This window comes from Monodelphis domestica, chromosome 2 (genome assembly GCF_027887165.1).
Source record: "Monodelphis domestica isolate mMonDom1 chromosome 2, mMonDom1.pri, whole genome shotgun sequence".
NCBI classification, from domain to species: domain Eukaryota; kingdom Metazoa; phylum Chordata; class Mammalia; order Didelphimorphia; family Didelphidae; genus Monodelphis; species Monodelphis domestica.
The window spans coordinates 144,725,308-144,752,066 of record NC_077228.1 but is presented as its reverse complement, the minus strand read 5'-3'; the positions used below and the strand labels follow the sequence as shown (position 1 = coordinate 144,752,066).

Here is a 26,759-nt window from a genome sequence, read left to right as displayed (position 1 = left end):
ATCCTTCCACTTTCAACACATCTAAAAATAATTCAGTAATAAATAAAATCAGTGCTGCTAAGATTAGAAGGAAATCAGAAAATTGGGGAGAAAACTTAGAGCAAGTGTCTTTGACAGGGGCCTCATTTATCAAATATATAGAATGGAATCAGATTTCTAAGAACACATGTCATTGCCCAGTTGAAAAATGTTCAAAGGATATGGCAGACAGTTTTCAGACAAAGGAATCAAAGCTATATAGTCATATAAAAAATACCCTAAATCACTATTGATTAGAGAAATGCAAATTAAAACAACTTTGAGGTACCATCTCATACCTATCATCATAAGACTGGATAATATGGCAGAAAAAGAAAATTATAAATACTGGAGGGGATGTGAAAAAAAATTGGGATTTTAATGCATTGTTGGTGGAGTTGTAAACTGATCAAAACATTCTGGACACCAATTTAAAAATATACTCCAAAGGCTATAATACCAAGGTCTGTATCCCAAAGAGACTTAAAAAAATCAGGGAAAAGGGCCTATTTGTTTAAAAATATTTATAGCAGTTCTATTTGTGGTGGTAAAGAATTGAAAACTCACAGGATGCCCATTAACTGGGGAATGACTGAACAAGTTGTACCATATTATTTTAATGGATTATTGTACTATTAGAAATGATGAGTATGGATGATTTCAGAAAAACCTAGGGAGACTTACATGAACTCATACAAAGTGAAGTGAACAAAACAGAAGAATATTGTCTACAGCAGCAGCAATACTCTATCATGATTAACTGTGAAGTAGTTAATACCAGCCATATGATGATCCATGACAACTTCTTAAGTACTTATAATGAAAAATGCTAACCATCAGGAAAGAAAAAACTGATGGAATCTGAATGTAGAACAAAGCATACCATTTTTACTTCATTTTCTTCATATTTTTGTGATATATGCCTTTCCCCATAACATGATGAAAATGGAAATATGTTTAACATGATAGCACATATATAAAATTTCTTACCATCTCAGAAAGAAGAGAGGGGAGAAAGGAAAGGAGAGAATTTGGAACTCAAAATGCTAGAAAATGAATACTAAAAATTGTTCTTAAATTTAATTTGAAAAAATATTACTGAAGTAAAAAATGCAATAATAAAAACAATGAAGAGTAAAAGATTAAAGAAAGTCGAAGAAGTGTTTTGATTTTTAAAATCTTCCTTTTTCTCTCCAAAAATAATTGCCATAAAATCTTGGGCAATATGATGATTTCATTATTTTTCCTTAACAGACCATTCCTTGTTTTATGATAAATACAACAAAATAAAACAAAAACACCTAGAATCAACCCCAGATTTAAGTTCTGAGTAAGCTAGATCAATAGATTCTAAGGCCCACTTGTATCTTTTAGATCCAGTTGAGAACCTACCTCAAATGGCTTCTATAATAGTTGTCTCTATACTATAAATATTAACTAGCTGTGATTTTGAACAAATCATAGTTTCTCAGGGCCTCAGCTTTCCCATTTCTAAAATGAGAGGGTCAAGTAGGGTCACACAATCTCAAAGGTCTCTTCCATCTCTAAAACTCTAAGATTTCATGACCATTGAAATGAAAGAATCTCTGTCCTTGTTACAATGATAATCCATTACCTAGAGAAGAGTAATATACACTTTAAACAGTAAATTATTTTTGTGGTGGTCCATACCCTAGTGATTACTACACTAAGCCAGAAAAAATGAATACAAATACAATAAAAAATAATGATTCCCCTTCAAATAGTCTACCTCCAGTTGAAAAACCAATTTAAGAAATCCATCTGGCAAAAAAAAAAAAGATGAGGTTCTTTTCTCCCACAAACATTTTCCTTCAATTAAGCCACAGAATTTGAAATATAACTAACCATCTCCTCAGCCTTATGGCTAAGAGGAAATAGTCCTTATGGATTCATTAGCACATACACTGATACTCATCAGTTTTATCCCCAAACCTTTTCATCTTCATGCTTTTATTATGGAAGTATGCAAGCAAAAAGGAATGAAAGAGGCGTTAATCACAAGTACTGACCTATTAGAGGACAAATTTAATCTAATGCATAGAATGGCTACCTCTTTCCTTTCTCTCTCCATGAGACCCAAACATTAAAGCTTCCTTATGAGTAATTTGACAAAGGATTTTTTCTCCCTTTCTTTCTGCAATGTCGGCAGAGGCTATTGTCAAACTACAATCCTACCCATATCATTCCTGCCCAGAAAGAAACAATTAATGGTTACCTTATGAAGTCTGCATAGAACAAATGGTAAGAGCCATCTGAAGATCATTGTGAGACAGATCCAAAGGCTTTTGGTAGAACATGACGCTTTCATGTGAGACTCATCCGAGATTGTACACTCTACTCCACAGCAGACCCTTACTACACTGTAAAGGAACATGTCTTTTTCATCTAATTTTGAGCCAAGCATCAGTGCTATAATGAAGATGGAGTGATAAAGGTCCCCCCCCCCCCAGGCACCAAATTTAGAAGATGCCAAATTTAGAGGGTGCTGAAAGCATTCGAAGACCTTCAGGATCAGAAAAAGCTTACTTAGTTCTCAGTTAACAAAGATAATTAGTTAAAAGAGTAACCTACAGGTAGACTAGGATATGTATCTCCCTTTCCCCATTCTGCATCCTCTCTTCTTTAGCCTCTTGAACAGTTGCCTCAAGTAGTGATGTAAGCATTAAATAGAAATAAGGGTGAAAGAGGGGAATTAAATGGTACTTAAGGATCCAAGGGAAGGCAGTTCATATTGATAGTTTTAAATAGAATGTTATTTTATATTTTATTATGTTTTACTTTCTTAAATATTTTTCAAGTACATTTTAATCTGATTCAGGCATGCTGCTGACCACATGAAGCCCACACACCAGGATTGAATACCTCTGGCCTAGAGAACTAAGAGGTTAAGTGATCTGCTGAGGATCACAACACCTATATTTATCAGAGGCAGAATCTGAACGCTCTCCAGTTTTGAGGATGAGTATCTGATATGGCAGGCAGCCTCTTTAGGTATAAGATCATAGAATTATAGTTGAAAGGACTTGAGAGACCATCAATTTAATAAAAATTAATAAAATTTAATATTGATTATTATATATTATAATTATAATTTAATAATAAAATATTAATAAAAAAGAGAGATTCCTGATTTAATAGATGAGAAAAATGAGACCCAGAGAAGTCAAATATTACCACAATTGTAAATGAATTAACTCTCCTTATTTTTTACTTAGGTAAAGAAAAGGTTCTTCATTCACTCTTTAAGATACAAGTGATAATATTAACCCTGTGATGCTTTAGAATTCAATGTAAAACAAAATTCATAACAATATCATAAAGGAAAAAACTCTAAAGCAGCAAGACTGGTAATTATTTGTAAATGAGTTTATTCAGGGTCAGGGAAAAGAAGGAAATAAAAAATCATTTATTAAGCATCTAGTATATGCCAGATGGAGGCAACTAGGTGGTACAGTGGATAGAGCATTGATGCTGGAATAATTTTCCCGAATTCAAATCTAGCCTCAGAAATTTACTAGCTTTGTGACTTTGGTCAAGTCACTTAACCCTATTTGTCTCATTTTTGTCACCTGCAAGATGAGCTGGAGAAGTAAATGGCCAGCCATTCTAATATCTTTGCCAAGATAACTCCAAATGAGGTCACCAGGAGTCAACCATGACTGAAAAATGACTAAACAGTAATCAAAAAAAATATGCCAGATATTGTGTTAAGTGCTTTATGGTTATTATTTCATTTGGTCTGGTCAGTGGACACCTTTTTAATGGTACCCTACCAGAAGCACATTCTAGGTATACTATAATTAATAAAATTCTTCACAATTTGCATTGAATCTGCAAACTACCACTCATTTCCCCAGAGCATGGGTACTTCTTCCTTCTCATTCACAAAATATATCATTTATAATTTTAATCAGTCAACAAGCATTTATAAACATGTTATTTTCTTCATATTGCACTTTCATTCAGTGCACAACATTACCATGCACTTCAACTTAATCCCAAAAGTGATATAGTTAGGCAGAATCATTTTGGGTAGCATGGCTGAGTAGGAAGATAGGAATGACAATTCCCTTTGAGCAAGATGATGTCCAAGGTTCTTCTAGTTCTATGATATCACTAGCACTGATGTCATTTGGTATCATCAGTCTTAGAAATCAAGAAATTGTGAATTAAAAATATGATGGGTTATTTTCTCTTCTTTCAGTTAAGTTTCATAATCTGCTATGATTAATTTATATAAAAATGACCCTGTCTGTGAGAGAGTCACAACAAAAATAGTGTATAAAATGAGAAAATGTTGGTGCAAGACTTTCCTTGGGTAGCTAGTAAAAAGTAAAAAAAAGTAAAAATAGAAGAAAGTAACAAAATTTTGTCTGCGAAAATATTCAGATAATAACAATGTCTTAAAGGAAGATACATCATAAAGTATCCTGAATGAATTATAGCAGTGATCTTCAATCTTTTTTTCTCCAAATTCTTTTACAAAGTTAAAAATTATTGGGTAACCCTGCAAAGAGCTTTTATTTATGTGGATTATGTTTACTGATATAGATATTAAGTTAAAAATTAAAATATCTTCATATTATTATGAAAATGGTTATCACCTTGTAGATGTCCTGAAATAGGCTCACTTACCCTCAGGCATGGCTCCCCAGCTCACATTTTGAGAGGCAAAAATTAATTAAATAAATAAATGAATAGAATTCTTTCTATTTTATGTATATAAGAAATTCATATATATATATATACACATACATATAAAGAACATAGTCTACATTTTGCTCTGCCATAAAATTTTTGACCATCTAATTATATATTGGGGCCTCTTGCATTGAAACACCATATAACATTACATTTTCAAGAGTCACATTCTTTAAAAGACTATTTCATTGGTCAATTGTAAATTTATTCTGTTTTGGTCTAGGCATGATTCATGGTCATCCTTTGTTAGCTAAAATCCAAAACCAGAACAAAATGAGATTCATTTGGTCATTCAACAGTTAACAAAAGTCTTGTTTAGTCATAGAAGGGGGAAATATCTGACTAATAAATGTATACTCAAGTATTAAGAAGTGATTCAGCTAAGCAAAGCTATGCTGATTTGAAGTAACCCATGATATCAACCAGTCCAACATCAGAAAATACCTGTAGCACATCATGGTTGTGTTGTACTCAGGCCACCAAAAAGTGATGCCAACATCCTGATTTAGTCACCTAAGCCAGTTAAGTATCAAAAATTGTTTTAATACTTGTAAAGGAGAAAGAAACCTAACTTGAACAACGTTGGGGGAGAAGGAAACATCACATATCATATGATCGATGACTAGAATCTCTTAGAGAGATATTCTTTTCTAGTCCTGGAATGGATTGGTGTGTATTTGTTCAATAAATATATACTGAGCATCCAGAAGGTCTCCATTTCTCCAGGTCTGTGAAGGATAGTTATCTTACTTTTTAACATCCTGATATAAAATCACGGAAATAAAACCTAGAGTTATGAGACCTTAAAAGTCACTTAATACAACCCTCTCATATTATGTGAGATTCCCCAGGCTTGAAGAAATTAGGTGAGTTTGTCCAAGGCCAAACAGATAGCATGAGAACCTGAATTTGAGTCCTTCATCCTCTCACTTCAGTGCTAGCACACTTTCCACTGCATTGCCTCCATCCCTAATCCTGTATTATAAATCTTAAAAGGCAGCACTTTTAATTATGTTTGCATGTTTTGTCATGGATTAAAGCAAGAAGATTTAAAGGAATGAAAATAGTTTGGAAACAGTCAAGCCAGAAAGACATAGTAGAAAAAACCTAATAATTAAGATTGGCAGGTCTTTAAAGGGATTTTTAATTGTTTTGACATATTCTTTGCTGGCAAAGTATCTTAGATTTTTCTGGCCTACACTATTCAAACAAAGTAAAAGAATGAACAATGAACAGGTGAATTTAGATAGGGAAGACAGTCCATCCTGATACTCAGTATTTTTTTTTCTTAACCATAATTGCTCATCAAACTAATTGCTGTGGTGGTTGGTGGGAAAGAGAAACTGGTATGTGATTTTGTCAGTTTAGGGAGCTTCTAGAAAGGAACTTCTACCAAATTAGAGGAGTATCTTTCTCTAACATTTACAATCTGAAGGAGTTGCTAAGGTGTTTACAGCTAGTATATGAGAAAGGTCTTCCTGACATCATTTGTCTATCTCCTATAAGAAATTGTCTCTCATTGAAACTAAATTATATAAAAAATAATGGCCAGTGCTATCACAGTTTTGGGCACATATATATTAGGAATTAAGTAAATGCTTATTTTCCTAGCAGTTAAGAGGCTATATCCTTTATTTAGTGTGTGACCACAGACAAGTGACCTAACCACCCACTCATCACAAAGTAGAAAAAGTTGCCAATGATTAGCAGTGTTAAATCAGAAATCAGATTACCATGTATGAACATACTACAAAAGATATTTATATATCATGTAGGGAACGAGAGTTAATGGAGTTTCATTCATTCCTCTGAATTTAGGATGGTATTATTTATGATGTTAGGGACTAAATGACCAAGAAAATTATGGATCCTCCTTCCCTAGAGTTATCCATACTGTATATTCTCTCATGTCTAGAACAATTTTCTTACTTATTTCTATCTTCTGGATTCCTTCAAGTCACAGCTAAAAGTCCACCTTCTGCAGAAAGCCTTTCCTTAGCCCCTTTAATACCAATGACTTCCCTCTGTTGGTTATTTCTAATTTATTCTGGTTATGGTTTGTTTATATATATATTTGTTTTCCTGTTTTTCCTTCATTAGGCTGAATTCCTTGAGAGCAGGGAATATCTTTTGTGTTTCTTTATCCTGGGCATTTAGTATAGTGCCTAGCATATAACAAATGCTTAACAAATTATTATTAATTGACTTCAAAAAATAAAATGAATTCTGAGGTTGAAGAAGGAGAGTCATTAAGATGTGGCACTCTCTATGATGTGAGAATTACTGAAAGGAGCCCAAGAGATCATTTAATCCAACCCTTAGATGAATCCAGAATCTTCCTGTGCAAAATCTCTTATTAGTACTCATTCAGTATATGTTTAGACATCTCCACTGATGGGCCACTCACTACTTCATAAGGTAACTGTAATCATCATTGTGTTCTCCTTTATCTAGCCAAAACCCACCTTTATCACTTCTACTCAATGGTTCCAGTTCAGTGTACCACCACTTCCCTTCAACCAGTAACAGAGTAAAATGAATCTCTAATTTCTCTTCCATATGACTGAATTTTGGATGACCTTGGCATCTTGGATGTCTGACCAAGCTCTACGCTATGCCTCAATTAACCTGCTATCGTTCTTTTAATGGACTTGAGAAGGGTAACCGGGAAAGTGAAGGGTCGAGACTCAATGTTACATAAAGATCAGCTGTAAGAAGTGGGATTGTCTACTTTGTAAAAGAAAAGATTCAGCAGGGGCATAATAGTGATCACAAAATATCTGAATGGCTGACATGTAGAAAAGTAAGAATTAGACTGTTCTGATGTGCTCTATAGGGAAGAACAAGAAACAAAAAGTGGAAGTTGAAAAGGGATTCAGTGTCAGGAAAATTTCTGAACAATCAAAACTATCCAAAACTAGAAGAGGCTGCTCATGTAGGTAGTGGGTTGTTCTTCACTGATGGTCTTCAAGTGGAGGCTGGATGATCACTTCTCAGATATGTTGTAGTGGCAAATCCTATCAGATATGGATTGTACAAGATGGCTGTTCTTCCAACCCTACAATTCAAAGCAATTCTATGATTCTGTCTTATTTAAATGAAGCACTGATTATATTTTTTCTATATCTTTTGAGCAGTTCCTTTTTATAATCTGATCTCCCTCTCAATTTCTAGAGTATTCATTTGGCATTTAGCCTATAATATATTAAGCTATTATTTATCCATGAATAAATCCTGCCCGATCTTTCCCACTACCAACTTCCCAGTCAGGCCCTTATTACCTCTCCCCCACACCATTACCAAAGTCTTCTGACTTACCTACTCATTTTTAGCTCTCCCCACTTCAATCCATTTCAAACACTGCTGCCAGAGTAATCTTGCCAAAGTAGAGCTGTGCTCCTAATAATAACAGCTCGAATTTACACAGTACTTTGCAAAATTATTTTCTCACAGTAACATAAATAAGTATGAGTATTATAATCTTCATTTTACAGTGGAGGGACCTAAAGCTCAGCGCCATTTTGGCTTGTGTCAGAACTAGGACTCAAATCTAGATCTTTATTAATATAGTGCTCTTTCTTTTATGTAATATTGTATCTTCTGTCACATTGCTCAGAAATGATTCCTTATCATCATATAAAAGATTCAAAATCCTTAGCCTGGAATGCAAAATTTTCAATGGTTTGGCTTTTTACAGCATTATCCTACTATTCGATTCTGAAAAACTGAATTTCTCTACATTTGAATATTTTTCTTGCCCTATTTTCTGTCTGGAATGCAGCTCTTTTCCCCAGCTCTGCCTATCCAATTCTCCTATTCCTTTAGGTCCATACCAAATACCATCTCTTCCAGGGAGTCCTCCCTTCCTCATTGGCTTGGGAGATCTCTTTCTCCATTGCATTCCAATGGCTGTGATCTATGTTGTATTATATAAATCTGGAGTCTTATTTCATCTTCTTTAACTGCAGCCTCCATGATTGCAAGAACGTTCTTGTTCATCTCTATAGCCCCTATCATACATATCATAGTCCTTTGCATATAGTAGATCCTTCAAAATATTTTCTGATTGTTTAATCCAATCTAGTTGAAGACAGGGGCAGGTCTTCTAATTCTTTGTATTTTCATATACTACCTACCACAGTAAATACTTGCCATAATAAATGCTCCTTAAATACTTATTGTTCATTATGATATTTTCCAAGATTCTTATACTAATTCAAGTCCTTCATCTTGAGCTCCCATATCCCCTTCCTTAATTCACTTTGACCTTTCTAAACCTTTCACATAAATTTGTCCAGCTTCACTTAATCTACTAATATGATCATAGACTTAGCTCTGGAAAGGAACTTAGAGGTGATTTAATCCAACTTCTTTGTTTTAGAGAATAGGAAACTAAGGTCCATAGATAGGACATAATTTATCCATGGTAATGCATAGTAATTAGAATATATCCAAAAGATCATAGATTTAGGGTTAGAAAATAACTAAGAAGCTGTCTGTACATTTTACAGATGAGAAAACTCAGGCAAAGAGAGGTTAAGTGACTTGTCCAGGGTTACACACTTAATAAGTTTATGATGTAGAATTGAATTTTTTTGCGATCAAATTCATTTCTCTTTTCATTATACCATATTGTTTCCCAAGACCAAGATTTCTTTTGGATATCACCTTATTTTTGACTCTCCTTTTTCCTCTCTTCCAATTATTTATCCACTCCAGACATATACCATAGCTTAATAACATCTCTCTCCTTATCCCATCCTGACTACATTTATGACTACTCAAATACAATATACTTTTGTATACTATACAGAATGTCCCCAAAGTCTTAATGGAGTTATGTCTTAATAACTTAAAACTGGACACTTTTAGGATATCTTATATTGCTATTTATTATATTGCAATATTGCAATATTATATTGCACCTACCATATGCCTGGAAACCATGAAAGGTACTGTATGAAATACAAAGAATTAGAAAACCTGGCCTTGTCCTCCATGCAAATAAATTGACCAAAGAGCAAATATTCATTATACTTTAATAGCTTAAAACTATAGTAACAACCAGAAGGCTACTTCAATAGTCCACATATGAGTTGATGATGGATTGGAATAGTGTTGTTCTATAGATCTAAGATCTCTCCCTAAACAAGTCCATCCATTACTCCATTTTCAAATTTGTCTTCCTAAAGAATAAGTATTATGAGGGCAGCTAGGCTGCTCAGTGGATAGAGAGCCAACCTTAGAGTTAGAAGGACCTGGGATCAAATATGGCCTCAGCCACTTCCAAGCTATGTGACCCTGGACAAGTCAGTTAACCTCAGTTACCTAGTTCTTACCACTGTTCTGCCTTAGAACTTCAATATTTAGTATCAACTCTAAAACAGAAGGTAAGAATTTTTAAAAAATCATTACTAAAATATCATCCCATATTCAGTGAACTCCAGTGGTTCCCTATTACTTCCAGAATCAAATATAAAAAACCCTGTTTAACTTTTAAAGTCTTTTATATCCTAGCCCCTGTGGCCTCTCCAGTAGCCCCTTTCTACATTTTCATCCTCATACCTTTGTTCTCCTCTACTTAGTCTGCAATCCAGTGATGCTGATCTCATTGCCATTCTCCAAACAAAATGCTACCTCTTCAAATTTCAGGAATTTTCACTTGTTCTTCTCTGCACCTAGAACTCTCTTCCTCCTCATAACTAACTGCTGAATTCCTTGGCCTTTTCCCACCTACTGCAAAAAGCCTTTCTTAGTCATCCTTAATTTCAATGTCTTTCCTCTAAGACTACTTCTAATTTATTCCATATTGATATATAAATCTATAATATATCCTATAGAATATAGAATATATGTATGTCCTTTATATTCTATAGAAGGAGAGTCTATAGATCTATATCTATAAATATATTTTGTTTATACATTGTTTTTGTATTATATGTCTCTCATTAGCCTTTGAGCTCCTTGAGAGCTGAGAAGACACTTTTTAAAAAATCTTATTTTGTTTGTTTGGCCAACCCTTAGAACAGTCCCCGGTACATAGTAGATACCTAAAAAGTATACAAAGAGACAGAGTATGTAGGAGAAAGGGACAGTCAGCAATGCAACAGATGGGCTGAGAAGGATGAAGCCTCAGAAAATACCTTACTTTGACAATTAAGGAGTCATTTGGTAACTCAAATGACCTTTTTTTATGCCTTGAATGCCCACCATCCTTCTCTCTGCCTAATTAAACAGTCAAAGGCCCCATTCAAAATATTTATCTCCTGTAAGGATTTTTCTGATCACCTCAGAATTCTAAAGCATTGCCCTTTTAAAAATAATAAATAATAAATTTGTACTAGGGAAAAAAAAAAACTTATGACAGGTAATACAAGTATTAAAATTACTATTTTGCAGATAAGAAAACTTAAGATCAAAGATGTGAAGGAATTTTCCCTGGATCCGATGGCTTCATCTCTTCTGCAAACTCAAAGATAGTTAGTTCTAACCTTGTAGTAGGTGGTAAAGAGGAGAGAATGTTAGATCTGGAGTCAAGAAGACTTGAGTTTAACTCTAGCCTCAGACACTTACTAGCTGTGTGATCCTGGGCAAGTCACTTAATCTTTCTTTGCCTCTATTCCCTACCTTCCAGGGCTGCTAAAAGGATCAAATAATATAATATTTATAAAGCACTTAGCATAGCATCTGGCATACAATAAATACTATATAAATATTAGCTAGCATCATCATCTAATTATTATGCCAAGGTAAACTTCCAAAATAGAGACACATTTTTTGTCTTATCACTCAATCCAGCTATTATTCAATGCCTAGGATCCCTTCCTTCTCAATTCTGCCTTTTAGAACCCTTGGTCTCTCAAAATTCAATTCAAGCACTGTATACTACAAAAGATCTTTTCTAGTCTCTCCAGTTGGTAGTGCCTTTCCCACTACCTTCCATCTATTCTTCTTGTAGCTCATATTTCTTATTAGGTACATGATACGGTGTCCCCTATTAGAATGTCAGCTCCTTGAGAGAAGGGTCTGTTTTTATTTTTTCTTTGTATCCATGGTGCTTAGCATGGTGACTAGCATATAATAAGGGGTTAATAAGTGCTTAATTGATTGAAGAGTCAAGTACACTAATTTGAAAGCACAGAGTAAGCTTAAAGAAATTTGGTAACATAAAAGGAAAAAGGCTTATTAATAGAGGTTTGCCATATTATCACAAAGTCCTGCTTATGGGTTCCACTACTGATTTCAGAAATTGTGATGCTTTGAACTGTCACTTGGGAAAAAAGATACTTTCTTGGTAAACACTGGATCTGTTAATATTAGAAATCTGGTTAGCATTTCAAGGCACTTCAACCCTTTTGATTGCATTCTTTTTGAGTGAACATTGAGTCTCTGCTGACAATAGCATTATTATATATTTCAATACAATGGGTAAATGTTTAGAAAAACCATCCTCCAAGATGATTACCTCTGTTGTTTTTGCACAGTCTATCATACCTTGAATGTGGAATGCCTCACAAGTTTGCCCACTTAACTTCCTCTAAGATTGAATTCAGGTATCAACTCATCCCTGAGAAAAACTCATTGCTCATCCAGTTCAGTTATTTCTCCTTGGCTATTGTTGAGTTTTTTCAGTCATGTCCCATTCTTAGTGACCCATTTCAGGTTTCCTTCACAGAGATACTAGAGTGATTGGCTTTTCCTTCTCCAGCTAATTTTTATAGATGAAGAAGTGAGACAAAGAGGATTAAATGACTCCTCCAGAATAACGCAGCTATTAAGTGTTTGAAGTCAAATTTGAATTCAGGAAGATGAGTCCTCCTGACTTCCTGCCCAGTGTTCTATCTATTGTACAACCTAGCTGCCCTTCTTTTTTAGATCTCTACTCTTTGATTTCTCCCAAGTGCATATAAGAAACATATTACTTATATACAGATATTTATATGTATTTGTAAAAAAGAATTCTTTATTCCTTTTTTAATTTAACAGAGACCTGGAAGTCCTTTTACCATAGAGATGTGTAGGGATTAAACAGACCACAGTGATAAGAAGTAGGAACCATAGAGACAGGAAGTAGAAACCATAGAGACAGGAAAGAGGCACCATAGAGACAGGAAGTGAGGTTGGAAATGGGTAAAAGGGGCTTAGTGTGGGTTGGTTGGGAGGTTAGTTGTTGACAGTTGAGGTTGGTCAGTTGCTGACAGTTAGGGCTGACAGTTGCAGGGAAGTTGGCTGCTGGGTGTGAGTTGATCACTGGGGGTTTGTTTCTGGTGGTATGGGTTGATGATTAAGTTGGTGGTTCCAGTTTAGTTGCTGGAATATAAAGGTGGGCCTGAGCTTACTGAGAGCACTATGGGCTTTAGCCTTTAGAAGGTTTTTTGCCTTTTGAGTTTTTGGCTTTTGGTTTGGGCTGTTGGGTTTTTTTCGCTTCCTTGAACTTTTTGGAAGGTGGCTGGTCTTCATTAACAGACCTAATTGGGGTTGGATTAAATACTGATTGGGTTGGAACTTTGTTGGGTGGTTGTTATTAGGGGTAGTTATAGGCAGTTATAGGTAGATATAGGCAGTTTTAGGAGGTAATTATAAGGTAGTTCATTAGGAATTTTCTTTCTCCACCTCTTTCCTATCTTTCCTTCCTTTACTATATTCTTTTACTGTCTCTATTTTAATTAAACTAAATTGTTCATTGTTAAAAACTGTTAGAAGTTTTCTTTTCTCTGGCTCTACTTTTCTCATTAAAACTTAAATTATTAAAAGTGGCTCTTTTATTTTGTCAAAACCCGTATTTTAACCCTTACATATCCTTTATCTTCTCTAATAGCTGTCAATGACGGGAGCTGTTTTATTTTTCATATTTGAATCTGCAACACCTACTTTCATGTACATTTTGTTTTTGTCCTGGATTTATGATTTCATAAATATAGGGGCTCCATGGTAAAGAAATCCTTCCATTTATTAGACTCTGCAACTTCAGGGTCTTAGAGATTTTTCTAGGGCACTTATGGGTTAAGTGATCTTTCTAAGATCAAACAGCTAGCTAAGTATCAGAAATGAGACTTATAATGTTTGTTGAAAGGAAAGCTACTGAAACAATCTAACATCATTGTTAAAATGTAAACAAGGAAAACATTATTAGAGCTCAAATCTAACAGAGGCACAGGAAATCAAAATGAAACTACATTTTCAAGGGTATAGCATCCTCACTAAACATGGGTATAGCCTGTACCTGTATTAGAATTTGAAGTCCAAGAATCTATATTTTTAATTAAATAGCTATAAACACACACATATGCTCTAGTCCAGGCAAGCATATTGGCCCAAGATACGAGGGAAAATATCAAATGCCATTTAAAACTAACTTAAAAGTCAATATACTTTGAAAGAGTACATTAGTGATGCAAATGCGATAAATACAATACAAACCAAAAGAACTCATTAGACAATACTTTGAGACTTAACTTTATAATTTGGCTTCTGGGAATTTAAAAGGCACAGAAATAATTATTTCTTACTTATTCTGGGAGTTTATGGATTTGAAGTCAGATGCAAAAATAATGTCATTTTTCAAAAGTCCAAAATGTTTGCTAAGCATCTTTGTAAGGGAAGTATAGAGAATTTTATCATAAAAATGGACAAATGTTAAGCTTCATTTACTTGTTATCTGTCCTTTTTTGTCCTTTCCTTCTGATTAGTTCTGTGGAGATAGAAATTACATTCTATGATATCAACACTTACTACCAATCTCAAGTTTGTCCAATGTAATACACTTCAGCAATGTCTGTGCTCCCCTTGGAAATAAATTATTGCAAGAGGCAATGATCCTTGTGTTATTTGTTTGCTATTCACTGGCAATGTAAACCCTATTTATGCTTGTGCAAATTCATGCTTAGAAGAACAGATTTTTTTAAAGAAAGGTGAGAAGAAATTAATAAAGAAAACTACTATGGTTCACTGCAATTGCGTTCTCAGTATTCTGATGACTTTCATTAATTTTTGTATTTTCATTTACCATTTGACTTAAAAGTGGGTAGATCTCAGAGTATAAATAATTTTATAACTATTGGTATTTTGTAGTCCTGGCCTATAGAAAGCAAGTAAAATATCAGCTTACTTGTAGGAACTGAAAAATAAATTTTGAGTTGAAAAGAATCTAAGAGGTCTTCCTGGCCAACACATACCTGAACAGGAATCCCCACCCACTATCTCTCAGAAGCAGTTACCCTTATGCAAACTTGAAGAGCTCAGTGATAGACAACTCATAATTTTATATGGCATTAGGACAGGTTAACAGTGGAGCAGGCAACAGGGCAAGCACAGTTAGCAGAAAACAGAAAAAACAACAACAACAACAACAACCAGGAATCAGCAACAGATTATATGGATAGGCAGCAGGGTTAAGTAAATATATATAGAATTTGATACAAAAGCTAAATCTTGAGGAATTCAGGCAATCAGCATAGGGTCAGATCCAAGCAATCATCCAAACAAGGAAGAAATTTTGACTCTTTAACCCTCTCACTTGTATAGAAAATAGGCAAAAGGCATAGGGCTGAGGCAACCCATTCTGAAATAGGGACTTCTCATATCTCATTTCTCATCTCAGCCTAGGAATTACTTACATGAGCCCAGGAATCACTTAATAATGTCTTTGGGCCTCATTTTTCTCATCAGTAAAATAAGAGTTGGGCTATATGGAGAGTTAGGTGGCACAAAGGAAAGAGTGATGAAAATGGAGTCCGGAAGACAAGATAAAAACCAGTTTCAGCCATGTATTAGCTATGTGACCTTGGTCAAATCACTTAACTTCTATCTATTTGCCTCAGTTTTCTTCATCATAAAATGTAAATAATAACAGCACCAACCTCCCAGGGTTGTTGTGATAATCAACTGAGATAATATTTGTAAAGGGTTCAGCAAAGTACTAGGCACATAGTAGGTGGTTAATAAATTCTTATTCCTTTCTCTTCATTTCCCTTCCTTCAGCTATTATTCTATATACTCCCTGTCCTATCCCTATAGGGATATCCATTCCATTCCTATAGAATTTTGTTTCAGAGTGTGGATAAACCTGTTCCTCCAGGGAGAAAAAGCATGCACACCTGACTGCAGTCAGAAGAGAAAGAGGACAGGAAACTCAGTAAATTATTTGACAACAGCTAACTACGTGAATATCAAATGAAAGAGGTGAACTACACTACCACCCTTTCCAAATAGGGTTGGGGATATCCATTGAGATAGGGCAAAAATGTCCCCTTGATGTCAAACTACACTACAGAGTTTCTAATGGAAACCATTACTTCTTCCTACCCTTCTGGGAAGGTGCAAAAAGGGCTTTCAATTTAATGATTAATTGGCTCTCTAGGTTAGTCAAACTCTACTAAAGGCTTTTATCCAAGCCTCAAGGATGAGAGAATAAGGTTGGCCTTCTGTCAAGCATTCCTGTTCATGGATTTTGCCAGATCTTCACACTACACTTTTAAGCTTGTGCCTAAAAGGGATCTAGATGCAAGCTAATGGGGAAAAAAAAGGCTTCCCCCTCCCCTGAAGCACATCTATTACTAAAAATATTTGGGCTCCAAGGCAAAGGAGAGCATTAGGTACTTGACTCCTTGAAAACATTTTCTTTGTGACTAACTCAGTAACTGTTAAAAAGTGGCTAGCAACCTCCTTGATATTGGCATGGAAACAATCCTACAAGATTCTTAGCAAAAACACTTCTCTCTACAAATTCACATATTTTGAGCCCAAAGTACCCTAAAAGATCATCTAGTCTAATCCCTTCATTTTAAAGATGAGAAAACTGAGGCCCATAGAGAAATGACTTATTCTAGGTCACACAGATAGATAGGGATTGAGACTGGATTTGAACCCATGCCACACTGCTATATTTTACTTCGGGACGTGGCTTTGCCATTAAGAGCTAAAAATGCTTCTCTTTGAAAAAGAATTTTTTTTCATTTCTCTTAGGATTGATATGACCATGAAAAGCATCCAAAGAACTATATTAGCAACTTTTTGTGCATGTGCTCTACTCCATTATAAACCTAAATTAATTTTGCCCCACATAATTACAAATAATTATCATCCCTTTGATGCAAACAAGGAAAGGAAAGGGGAGAGGAAGACCTTAAATATATGTTTCTTTTAGAAATATTATCTTTGTGTATTGTTTAACAAAGCCCAATCATATCAACCTTTGAACTTATTCTTAAAAGATGCTGCTATAGAAATTCAGTTCACTTGCTTTATGGCTATGATTACATAATAATAATAATAATATATATGATATACTGTTACATTTCACACATCATCAGTATGAGTTGTAAACTATTGCATTCATTTTGGAAGTGTCTGTTTTATACTTTTATATGTGTAACTTAAAACCAAAGATAGACTATGATATAGTTTATGATACATAGTACACAGTGCACAACTTCAAATCAAGTTTTTAAACAGGAAAATTTCATTTTCTTCCTAGCACATTTAAAAGTATGATTCTAGAAGCAGAGAGAAATTGTTGCCAGCAAAATTCCATCAGGAGTAACATGCCACCAAAATAGATGGAACTTGAGGCAAAGACTTCTTTCAGAAAAGTAAGCAGACACATAAGGAAATATCAGAAGAGAAACATAAAATCTCATAAAAGAGGAGAGCAGAAAACAAGCCCCCATAATTACTGAGATTGAATAGCAACACAACTTATTTCTTAATGTTAAGAATACTGTATTCATTTAAGGGACAGAGGTAGAGGGGAGAAAGCAGTTTGAAGGAAGATTTTAAATGATGAAGTCATCCATTCATTTATTTGGCTTCTTAAGAGCAGCAAAATTACCCTACTCTTACAACCCCTGAAAGCATATGCTTGCTTTACTCCATTATCATGTAATTCAATTAATACTTTTAAAGACAATCTTGAAGTGAATAAGCATTTAACAATAAAATCAGTCAGGGTACATAAACTAACAACAATCACCCATAGAAAGTTTCCCATCTTTTATCTTTATTGATTTACAGTAGCAGAATAAAGGAAATGGACCAGATAAAAGCACATAGCTTCCAAAGTACTTGCATTAATAGTGAAACTAGATACAAGGAAGCATTTTTGTTTTGGTGCTTCAGGTTTGTGAACATTTCATCTTAGTACTAAATGCAGAATATCACAAATATTCAAACTGCATGAAAATATTACTTATTCTTCAGTTTTAGACAAGAAAGATATATCCTGCTTAGCTTGGATAAATGTTTTGTGCCCAAACTGCCTTTTTAAACCTTGATCTCTTTAATTTTCTCAATTGTTAAAAGAATCAGAGATGGAGGAGCAGCCTTGTCTTAGCAAATGATTATCCACACTCAAAGCAGAACCTGCTACCTAATTCAAAGTCTGAAATCATAAGCTTTCCAAGACTTAAACATTAGTCATACTGAGAAAAGGCATTGACCTTCCTTTTTTGATTTGTAATCGGGAAATACCCTGCTAACAGGCTTTCTCCTGTGAAGCTGGTTGTAACTGTAAAGCTTTAGAGAGACATGTGGAGGAGAGATAGAATTCAGTACACTATGCAAAGGCTTGAAATGTATGATTTCTAGGAGTTCTTATCCTTTCATCACAACTGGAGATGTAACCTGAATACTATGAGATCATAATATTCCATTATCGGAGGCCAAGGTGGATTACGCAGCTGTGAGAGATACTTTCTTCACCTTACTTAGTTATGCTGCACTCTTGACTTAGTTCTCCAAAGCTCAACTTTTGACATTTGGCATATAGAGAGTCTGGCAAATATAATGTATAGGACTTGATGAAATATACAGAATTTTGAAGAAGAGTGGATTCATCCAGAGAGGGGCTTTTTCCTTACTTATAAAGCTAGCCTCAGACTTCTGCTTAAATATTCTGCATGAACAACATATCTTCAAAAGCACCTACCCCTGTTTTCCAGTCCTTGATGTGAGTACTCTAAGCAGGTTTGTGAGATTCCAGTGATCTGTCTTTTGCCCTTTTTTTGGTTCATGCACATTCCTCTGGTTTGGTTCAACTCTGGAATGTACCTAGGAGCTTCATCACAATGGACCCTGCAGGACAAGTCTAAGGGACCATGCATTTCATCTTCACTAGGTAACTTAACCCGCTCCAAGTTTATGGAAGCTTACGTTTGTGAGAAGAAAAGAAAATTCCCCTAACAGGCATCATAAATGCACTTTTAAAAATACATCGAATGCAAGATCGCATTCACCAGATCCACCCACAGTAGCGGATCCTCCGCAAATCTCACCTCCCCCCACCCCCATCACACATCGCGCACCCTCTAGAAAACACTACGGGAGCTCTAGAGTTATGTATATGATACAAGGGACTGAGCTCTGAAGGGAACCTTCCAGTTCACTCTCCTCAGGCTGGTCATTTACAAAAAGAAAGTGTAAGCCAGGAAACTAGCACACAGTACGGAATGAGAAGTCACAGCAAATAGTGAGACCCTCCTGTTATCTCCGGACTAGGAGCCACTTCTTCCTACCGTTATAACCTGGGCAACCCAAGCAAGCAACCAACTAGTCCCCTCCTCAGACTCCAGAGCAACTCCCAGCGTCCTTGGGGCGCTTGAAGGAGGGGGAGGCAAGGCATGGGGGCAGGAGTCCCACTGAAGAAAGTGGGGGAGACCCTTACGTGTTCCAATTTGTCTTTCCTCCGGAGCCAGACACTGGCACTGTAGTCTTGCTGTTTGACGCTGCTGTAGAAGTTCGCACCTACTCGAGTAAGGCTCGGGGAGGGCTCCTTGGGGCGGCTTTTGAGCCTCATCTGCTCGAAGCCCTCGTGGGGGGAGGACGAGAGCCACTCGTGTTGCCGGATCTCCATCCTGACATGACAAGGCTACGGCCCCAGTCCTGGGGAGGGGATGCTTCTGGTTGGGGGAGGGGGAGAGGAGCAGGATAGGAAGACAGAAGGAGGAGAGAAGAGGCTGAGAAGGGGAAGCCCAGGAACGAGCACAAGCTGGCGGGGAGTGGTGGGTCTCAATGGCAAGAGCAAAGGAAGAAGAGAGAGGAGGCAGTGAGAAGCTGTCTGAGCTCCCCAGAGAAGGTGATAGTGGAGGAGGGGGAGGAGAAGGAGGAGGCTGATGTCAGGGTTTGAGGAGGTGGGAAAAAAGGAGGTGGGGGCAGAAGGGGGAGGGGAAGAGAGAGCCCAAGATCCTGGAAGACAGCCGCGCCAGGTGCAGGTGGCTGGCAGTCTCTGTCGCTCTGGCCAGCTGCAGTCCAGGGCAGACGCCTCACAACCCGGCTCCTTGCGGCACCGGCTGGGACTGGAGGGCAGGGGACTGAGGAGAGGGAGAGAGAGAGAGAGAAACAGTAGCAGTGGCGGCGGGGCTGCGGGGGGGGGGGGGGCAGGGAGGGGGGTGTAACGGTGGGGGGGAAAGGATGTGAGGGGAGGGTGGTGGTGAAGGGGAGTGGGAGTGGGAGGGGCCGGCGCTCTCCAGCCAGCCCGCAGGTTGGTGCAGTGAGCAGCTGAAGCTACTGCTGCTGTTGCTGTTGCTGCTGAGGTTAGGGCAGGAACACGGAGTCCAGCTGCCTGAAGCCGCCCAGCCTGCTACTCATCCTCCATAGGGAGAATCTAGGAGCGGTGGGCCCCTGACTGTCTCTTCTCCCAAACAATAGAACCTCCTCCTTCTAGTTTTAACTTTAAGGGACAAACACACTTCAGGGAGGGAATCCTTTCTTCATCCCACCTCCTCTTTCCTCTTTAGACATTTCCCGAGATGGATAGGTTGGAAAGTACTAAGACAAATAACTTCTTTTCTCGCACACGTTCATCCTTCTATCTACCTTCCCCCCTCCCGAAACCCCCAACTTTCTTCTATTTCCTTTTCTTTACTCTGAAAGTTGAATAACTTCCCTTTCAAGGAATCTATTAGTCCCTCTGAGTGTATTGTGGATGTAGGAACACTGGGGGGCGGGGGTAGATCCACCAGGTTTTGCTTCCAGAATGCTTTTTTTTCATGGATAATGCTTTGCATGTTAGGATGCAACAATGCAAATCTTCCAGAGTGCATTATCATTTGTCCTTAACTGGCATTGTAAATAAACATCATGATTACCTAAGTCCAGCACAGCCACTGAAGCTTGATGAAGCTTTCTAGTCTGTGGCCTGGCCCCACCCCACTCCACCAAGTATCTTTCTGAAATGGATTTCATGTTTCTTAGTAATAACACTCTTCCATTGCTTCCAATTGATCCCTTTAATTGTAGTTTCCTTAAGATGCTGGGAAGTTCTCTTATGTGTTCCTAGATATCCATAGTCAGTCTTTCCTTCCAGGGCTGCTTCATACACCCACACATAGTCCTAAAACAGAAAGGAATAAAGATTAGTACACATGATTTGATGCATTAATAATTAAATTTAAACTGCCCTGTTTGCTTGCTTTCCTCACAGCCAACAACATCTCAGAGTGTTGCAGATTTTACTAGAGAGCAGAAGACACTTTTCCTTAATGGCTTTTGAGATCAGTTAAGAGGCATCAAAAAATGAGTTTCAAAGATGTAGAGTCAAAGCAGGGTGGGTACCATGAAAAGAGTTCTGGATTTGGAGTCAAAAGATCTTGAGGAAGATTAGGAAAGACAGAGGTCACAAGGAAGTCTACCTTCTTAATGCCACCCTCAACAGTAGGTAGTAGGAATGCCAAAAAGAAGCAGAGCCATTAGAGACCCTTACAAGAAAATAAAAAATAACTATTAATGATCAAATTGAATTTCCTTTCCTCTGTTAATTATTTCCTCTTTATTCTTTATATAGCTTGCTTTAAATATATTTGTTTGCTTGTTTTATCTCCCTTTAGATTGTAAGATCCTTGAAGTTAGGGACCTTCTTTTGCTTCCTTTTGCATCTCCAGTGCTTAGCACAGTGCCTGGCACATAGTAGTCCCTGAAAAAATGTTTATTGCTTGATTGATTGATTATGACAAATCAGAAGACTTTGTTTAGTTAGTTTTAGTATATGATTGTGATTTTCTTAGTTTAAAGAATGCCAAATAAAAAGGAAGATTTATCATCTGAATTAACTGCCTCTGGAACTACGAAGTTATATGATGACTTGATCATGATCATATAGCAAATATGTTTCTGAAACAGGACTTGAACTGAGATCTTCCTAACACTTAGACCAGCCTTCCAACTACTATTCCATGATTCCTGTCACAATATAACCTGAGCTTCAGTTTACTCATCTACAAAATGGAAATAATAATACTCTACTACCATTTGGGGGGGATTTGGAGGATATTCAACTTAGATAAAATATTATCTTAATATTATCTTAAAGCCCTATTATTGATTTCTTCTTCTTTTTTGCTTTTCTTGTTCTTGATCTTATTCTCCTCATCCTTCTCTTTTTCATCCTCCTCCTCTTTCTCCTTTTCCTCCACTTCCTTCTCTCTCCACATGTGTATATGTATAACAAAACTATATTATGATGCTTATAAAAGTCTGAGATTTAGAATTAGATAGGAGCTGGTAGGTTATTCAAATGGATTTTAAAGACTTGTATATAAAGGAAGGTTACACTTTTATAAAACTTCTTAAAGGCAAGAACCATCTATTACTCCTTCAATATCTTAATAAGTATCAATTTATTTGAATGATTAATTGATAACTACCATTAATTTTAAAAATTAATTATTTTTACCACATCCCTGAATAACAGCAATTTTCAAGAAAAAATTTCTACAGAGAAGCATGATCAGTTTTCTAAGTGACCTGATTTGTATTAGCCATTCATTCCTCTCTGCTTGAATGTTTTCAGACTTGAAGATTTGTTTCCACTCCGTTTCTTTAATAGTCAATTAATAAGTATTTAATAAGCATCTACTGTGTTTTTGGTATTGTGCTAAGTGCTAGGGATATGAAAAGAGTCAAAAGATAGACCCTGCCCTCAAGGACCTTACAATCTAATAGGGGAGACAATAAACTAAAAACACATAGAAATGTTCCATCTATATTCTTGTATAATTGCAATTTTAATATACAATTAAAATAACTCTTTATAAGTGTTGGGATCAGAACTAATTCACATGGATATAGGATATCTATGTTATCTCATAGGGTAGCTAGGTGGTACAGTGTCTAAAGAGGTGGCCCTAGAGTCAGGAATGTCTTTCTGAGTTCAAATCTAGCCGTAGACACTTAGTAGCTGTGTAAACCTGGGAAAATCACTTAACCCTGTTTGCTTCAGTTTCCTCATCTGTAAAATGATCTGTAGTAGGAAATGGCAAACCCCTCCACTATCTTTGCCAAGAAAACCACAATGGCATTATGAAGAGCAGATATGACTAAAGAATAAGATATTTTATTATGCTTTTTTTAAAAGAAATTTTAATTTTTACATAATGATTTGACCAGAGATGTGTTGAAATTTGAGTCAAAACAAAGGGTGTTATCATAGGAACTTATTGTGCTAGGATTTAAATAATGTATTTTAGAAAAATGCTCAAATATCATTAAGCTAATTATTCAGTTCTCATGCAGTGCATTTTATCGGAATCAAGTTTCTGTAAAAAAAAAAAAAGTCCTATATTTTTAACATCCAAAGATGTGTGTGGCTTTGTTTCCTAGAACAGCACTATCTCAATAGATTTGAAGTTGAGTGCCCAAAGGAAAATGGGAAGGGACATGGTTGATGTGAGAAGATGGCAACAAATTATGTATGAGGAATTTTACATAAGAAATGGTATCATTAGAAAGGATGTCACTAGAAAAATATATGAATAGAAAATAAGAGCACAGTTTTTATGACAAGAGTGAACTCTGAATGATTAGCAGCATGCTTGCTCCATTATTGTGCTTGCAATATCAACAGAATAAGACAGGAGCAGCCAGGTTCTCAATGGAGTGTGAGCCATCACCTAGCCTCAGACACGTCCTAACTGCGTGATCCTGGTCAAGTTATCTAACCCCATTGTCTAGCCTTTACTGCTCTTCTGCCTTGGATGGTAAGGGTTAAAGAAAAGAGAAAACAAAGACAGATTGGATGTGCCCCCTATAATGGATTTACAGAAGACCATGGACAAGACCATGGACAAGAATTATATGAGATGGACAGAGATGGAATTGTCACTCTTTGAATTGTTGAAGAAAGAAGACACAATGGTGAGATCACAAGTCAATTGAAGAAATGAACTGTTTTAGGATTATGCAAGATGATTTACTTCTTACATTTAAGACCTCAGAATGAAGGCCAATTCCTGGTTATACACTAAAATCTCTAGCAAACTCAATTTCAAAGAATTTAACTATGTTTCATGGAATGTTAAATATGTTATCTATATTTAATACTTCAAAACACTGAAGTACAACTGCAGTATATAGATATGGCAGGATTGAAGTAGACCTCAAGCTTTCAAGATAGTAACAGTTCTGTTTGGTTATATCCTTATGGGATAATGTAAAGGATCTCTTTGAATGAATGTCTCCAAATCACAAGCAAGCATACTGATCAGTCTTTAATTCAAAATAAACTAATCCCAACCAAACATTTCTATATTTTTAAAGTTTTTTCCTTTACAGTGGGCACCCAGATTTTATTTTTTAAAGTATACTGTCACATAAATGAAACTTTAAATAAGACCTTACTTTGTAGTGTGAATTAATGCCCTCTCAATACCAATAATTATCTTCATCTTTTGGGAGAGCATAATAAAAGGCTTATTCAAGGAATTATTGTGATCTTCATTTTAGTCTTTTTTTTTTCAACCATGTCTGACTTTTTATGATTCTATTTGGAGTTTTCTTGGTAAAGATACTGGAATGGGTTCCTATTTCCTTCTACAGTTAACTTTACAGATGAGGAAACTGAGACAAACAGAGTTAAGTGACTTGCTCAGGGTCACACAGGCCTTAGGCTGGATTTGAACTTGGGAAGAAGAATCTTTCTGACTAGAGGCCCAGCAATCTATATACTCTATCACATAGCTTCCCTGTGGTCTGTATTATCAAAGTATAAATCCAGAAGAATAAAGTTAAATAAATTTGTGTTTTCTCTTAATAAATGTTAGCTATGGGATAATGGTTATAGATAAGGTAAAATAATTACATTAATATTGGGACAAAATCTAGTTAGCTTTACAGCTAAGTTATTTAGTAAAAAAGATAAACTAGAAAAAGATATCTGTGACTTATGCTTCGTTCATGAAGAAAATATACAATAGATTACCAATAGCTGTGGTACAATGGAAAGAGCACTGTTTTTTAGTGAGAATTTGAGAATTCTCAAGTCTGAATCTACCACTTGAGTTCTGTGACACTGAAGAAATCATTTAAACTCTTTTTAAAGTTTCTCATTTATACAATGGAAAAATGCCTGTGCTACCTACCTCAGAAAAATGTTATAAAAATAAGTTATTTTGTTTAATTCAAACTGTAAGGCTTCACATAAACATTAGTTGTTACTCCTTCTGGTACTGCTGGATTAATTTAAATTTGGACAAAACAAAGTGTTTTTTTTTTTCTAGATTATCATGGATAAAAAAAGAACTCGAAAATTTCAGGGAGTGAAGAAAACTTTGTTATAATATCTTTACATTTGTATGCAGAAAAAATGATCTGGAAAATTAAACAATTATCTGCATAAGAGTAAACTGGAAATCAAGAATAAGTTATTCTCATCAATAAATCAAAGCATTGATAAATTTGATAAAAAAGAAAACCAAATTACCAGCATTAGAAATGAATAGGGTGAGATAAGAACTAATGAAGAGGAAATTAAAGAGGAAATTAAATTAAATTATTAGGAGATATTTAGCCCAATTACATGACAATGGCCTGATAATTAAATGGAATAGATGAATGTTTAAAGAATATAATTTGCCCAGATTAACAGAAGAGGAAGTAGAATTCTTTAAACAATATCATCTCAGAAAAAAAGAAGTTGAACAAGCCATCAATCAGACACCCTAGGAAAAAAGCCCCTGGGCCAGAGAGATTCACAAGTGAATTCTACTAAACATTTAAAGAACAATTAATCCCAAGACTATGTAAACTATTCAGAAAAATAGCTGAGGAAGGGACATTACCAAATTCCTTTTATGACACAAACATGGTGCTGATCCCTAAGCTAAGAAGAAGAAAAACAAAGGGAAATATAGATCAATTTCTCAAAAATTTTAACAAAATACTAGCAAGAAAATTATAACAACATATCACAAGAATCATACAATGACAAGGTAAGTTTTATACCAAAAATGCAGCAATGGTTTGATATTAGGAAAACTATCATCATAATTCACCATATCAATAAGAGAACTAATAGAAGCTATATGGTTATTTTGATAGATGCAGGAAAAAGCATTTGAAAAAGTACAATACCCATTTCTATTAAAAATACTAGAGAACGCTGGAATCAATGGATCATCCCCTAAAATGATAAATGTCATCTCTCTGAAACCATCAGTAAACATTATATATGTAATGGGGAGAAACTAGAAGTCTTCCCAATAAGATCAGGAGTAAAACAAGAATGCCTATTATCACCACTACTAATCAATATTATACTAAAATGCTGGCTAAATAGCAATAGCTCTCTTTGAAGATGATATGATTATATACTTAGAGAATCAACCAAAAAACTAATTGAAACAATTAGCAACGTTAGCCAAGTTACAGGATATAAAATAAACCCACAAAAATCATCAGCATTTCTTTATTTTACCAATAAAGCCTAACAGCAAGAGATAAAAAGAGAAATCCCATTTAAAATATCTAAAGCCAATATAAAATACCTGGGAATCTACTTGCCAAGACAAACCCAGGAGCTATACAATCACACCTACTAAAATTTTTTCACAGAAATAAAGTCAAATCTAAACAATCAGAAAAACATTAATTTATCATAGGTAGGTAAAACCCATATAATAAAATTATAATTCTCCCTAAATTAATTATTCATTGCCAAGCCAAACAAATTACCCAATAATTATTTCATACAGCTAGAAAAAATAATATAGAATTGGCATGGAAAAATGAAAGATCTAGACCCATGATGGCAA

The 26,759-nt window shown here is 35.6% G+C and overlaps 1 protein-coding gene across 1 annotated transcript in view; it reads right to left on the bottom strand.

Moving 5' to 3' along the window:
- PLD5 (phospholipase D family member 5) overlaps nt 1-20,047 on the bottom strand; it is a 456,336-nt gene extending 436,289 nt beyond the window's left edge. The window contains exon 1 of the mRNA XM_001377837.3: nt 19,400-20,047. Within this exon, the coding sequence (XP_001377874.1) occupies nt 19,400-19,588 (189 nt within the window). The 5' untranslated portion in view covers nt 19,589-20,047. The remainder of the gene's footprint in view (nt 1-19,399) is intronic.
- Nucleotides 20,048-26,759: the final 6,712 nt, after the last annotated feature.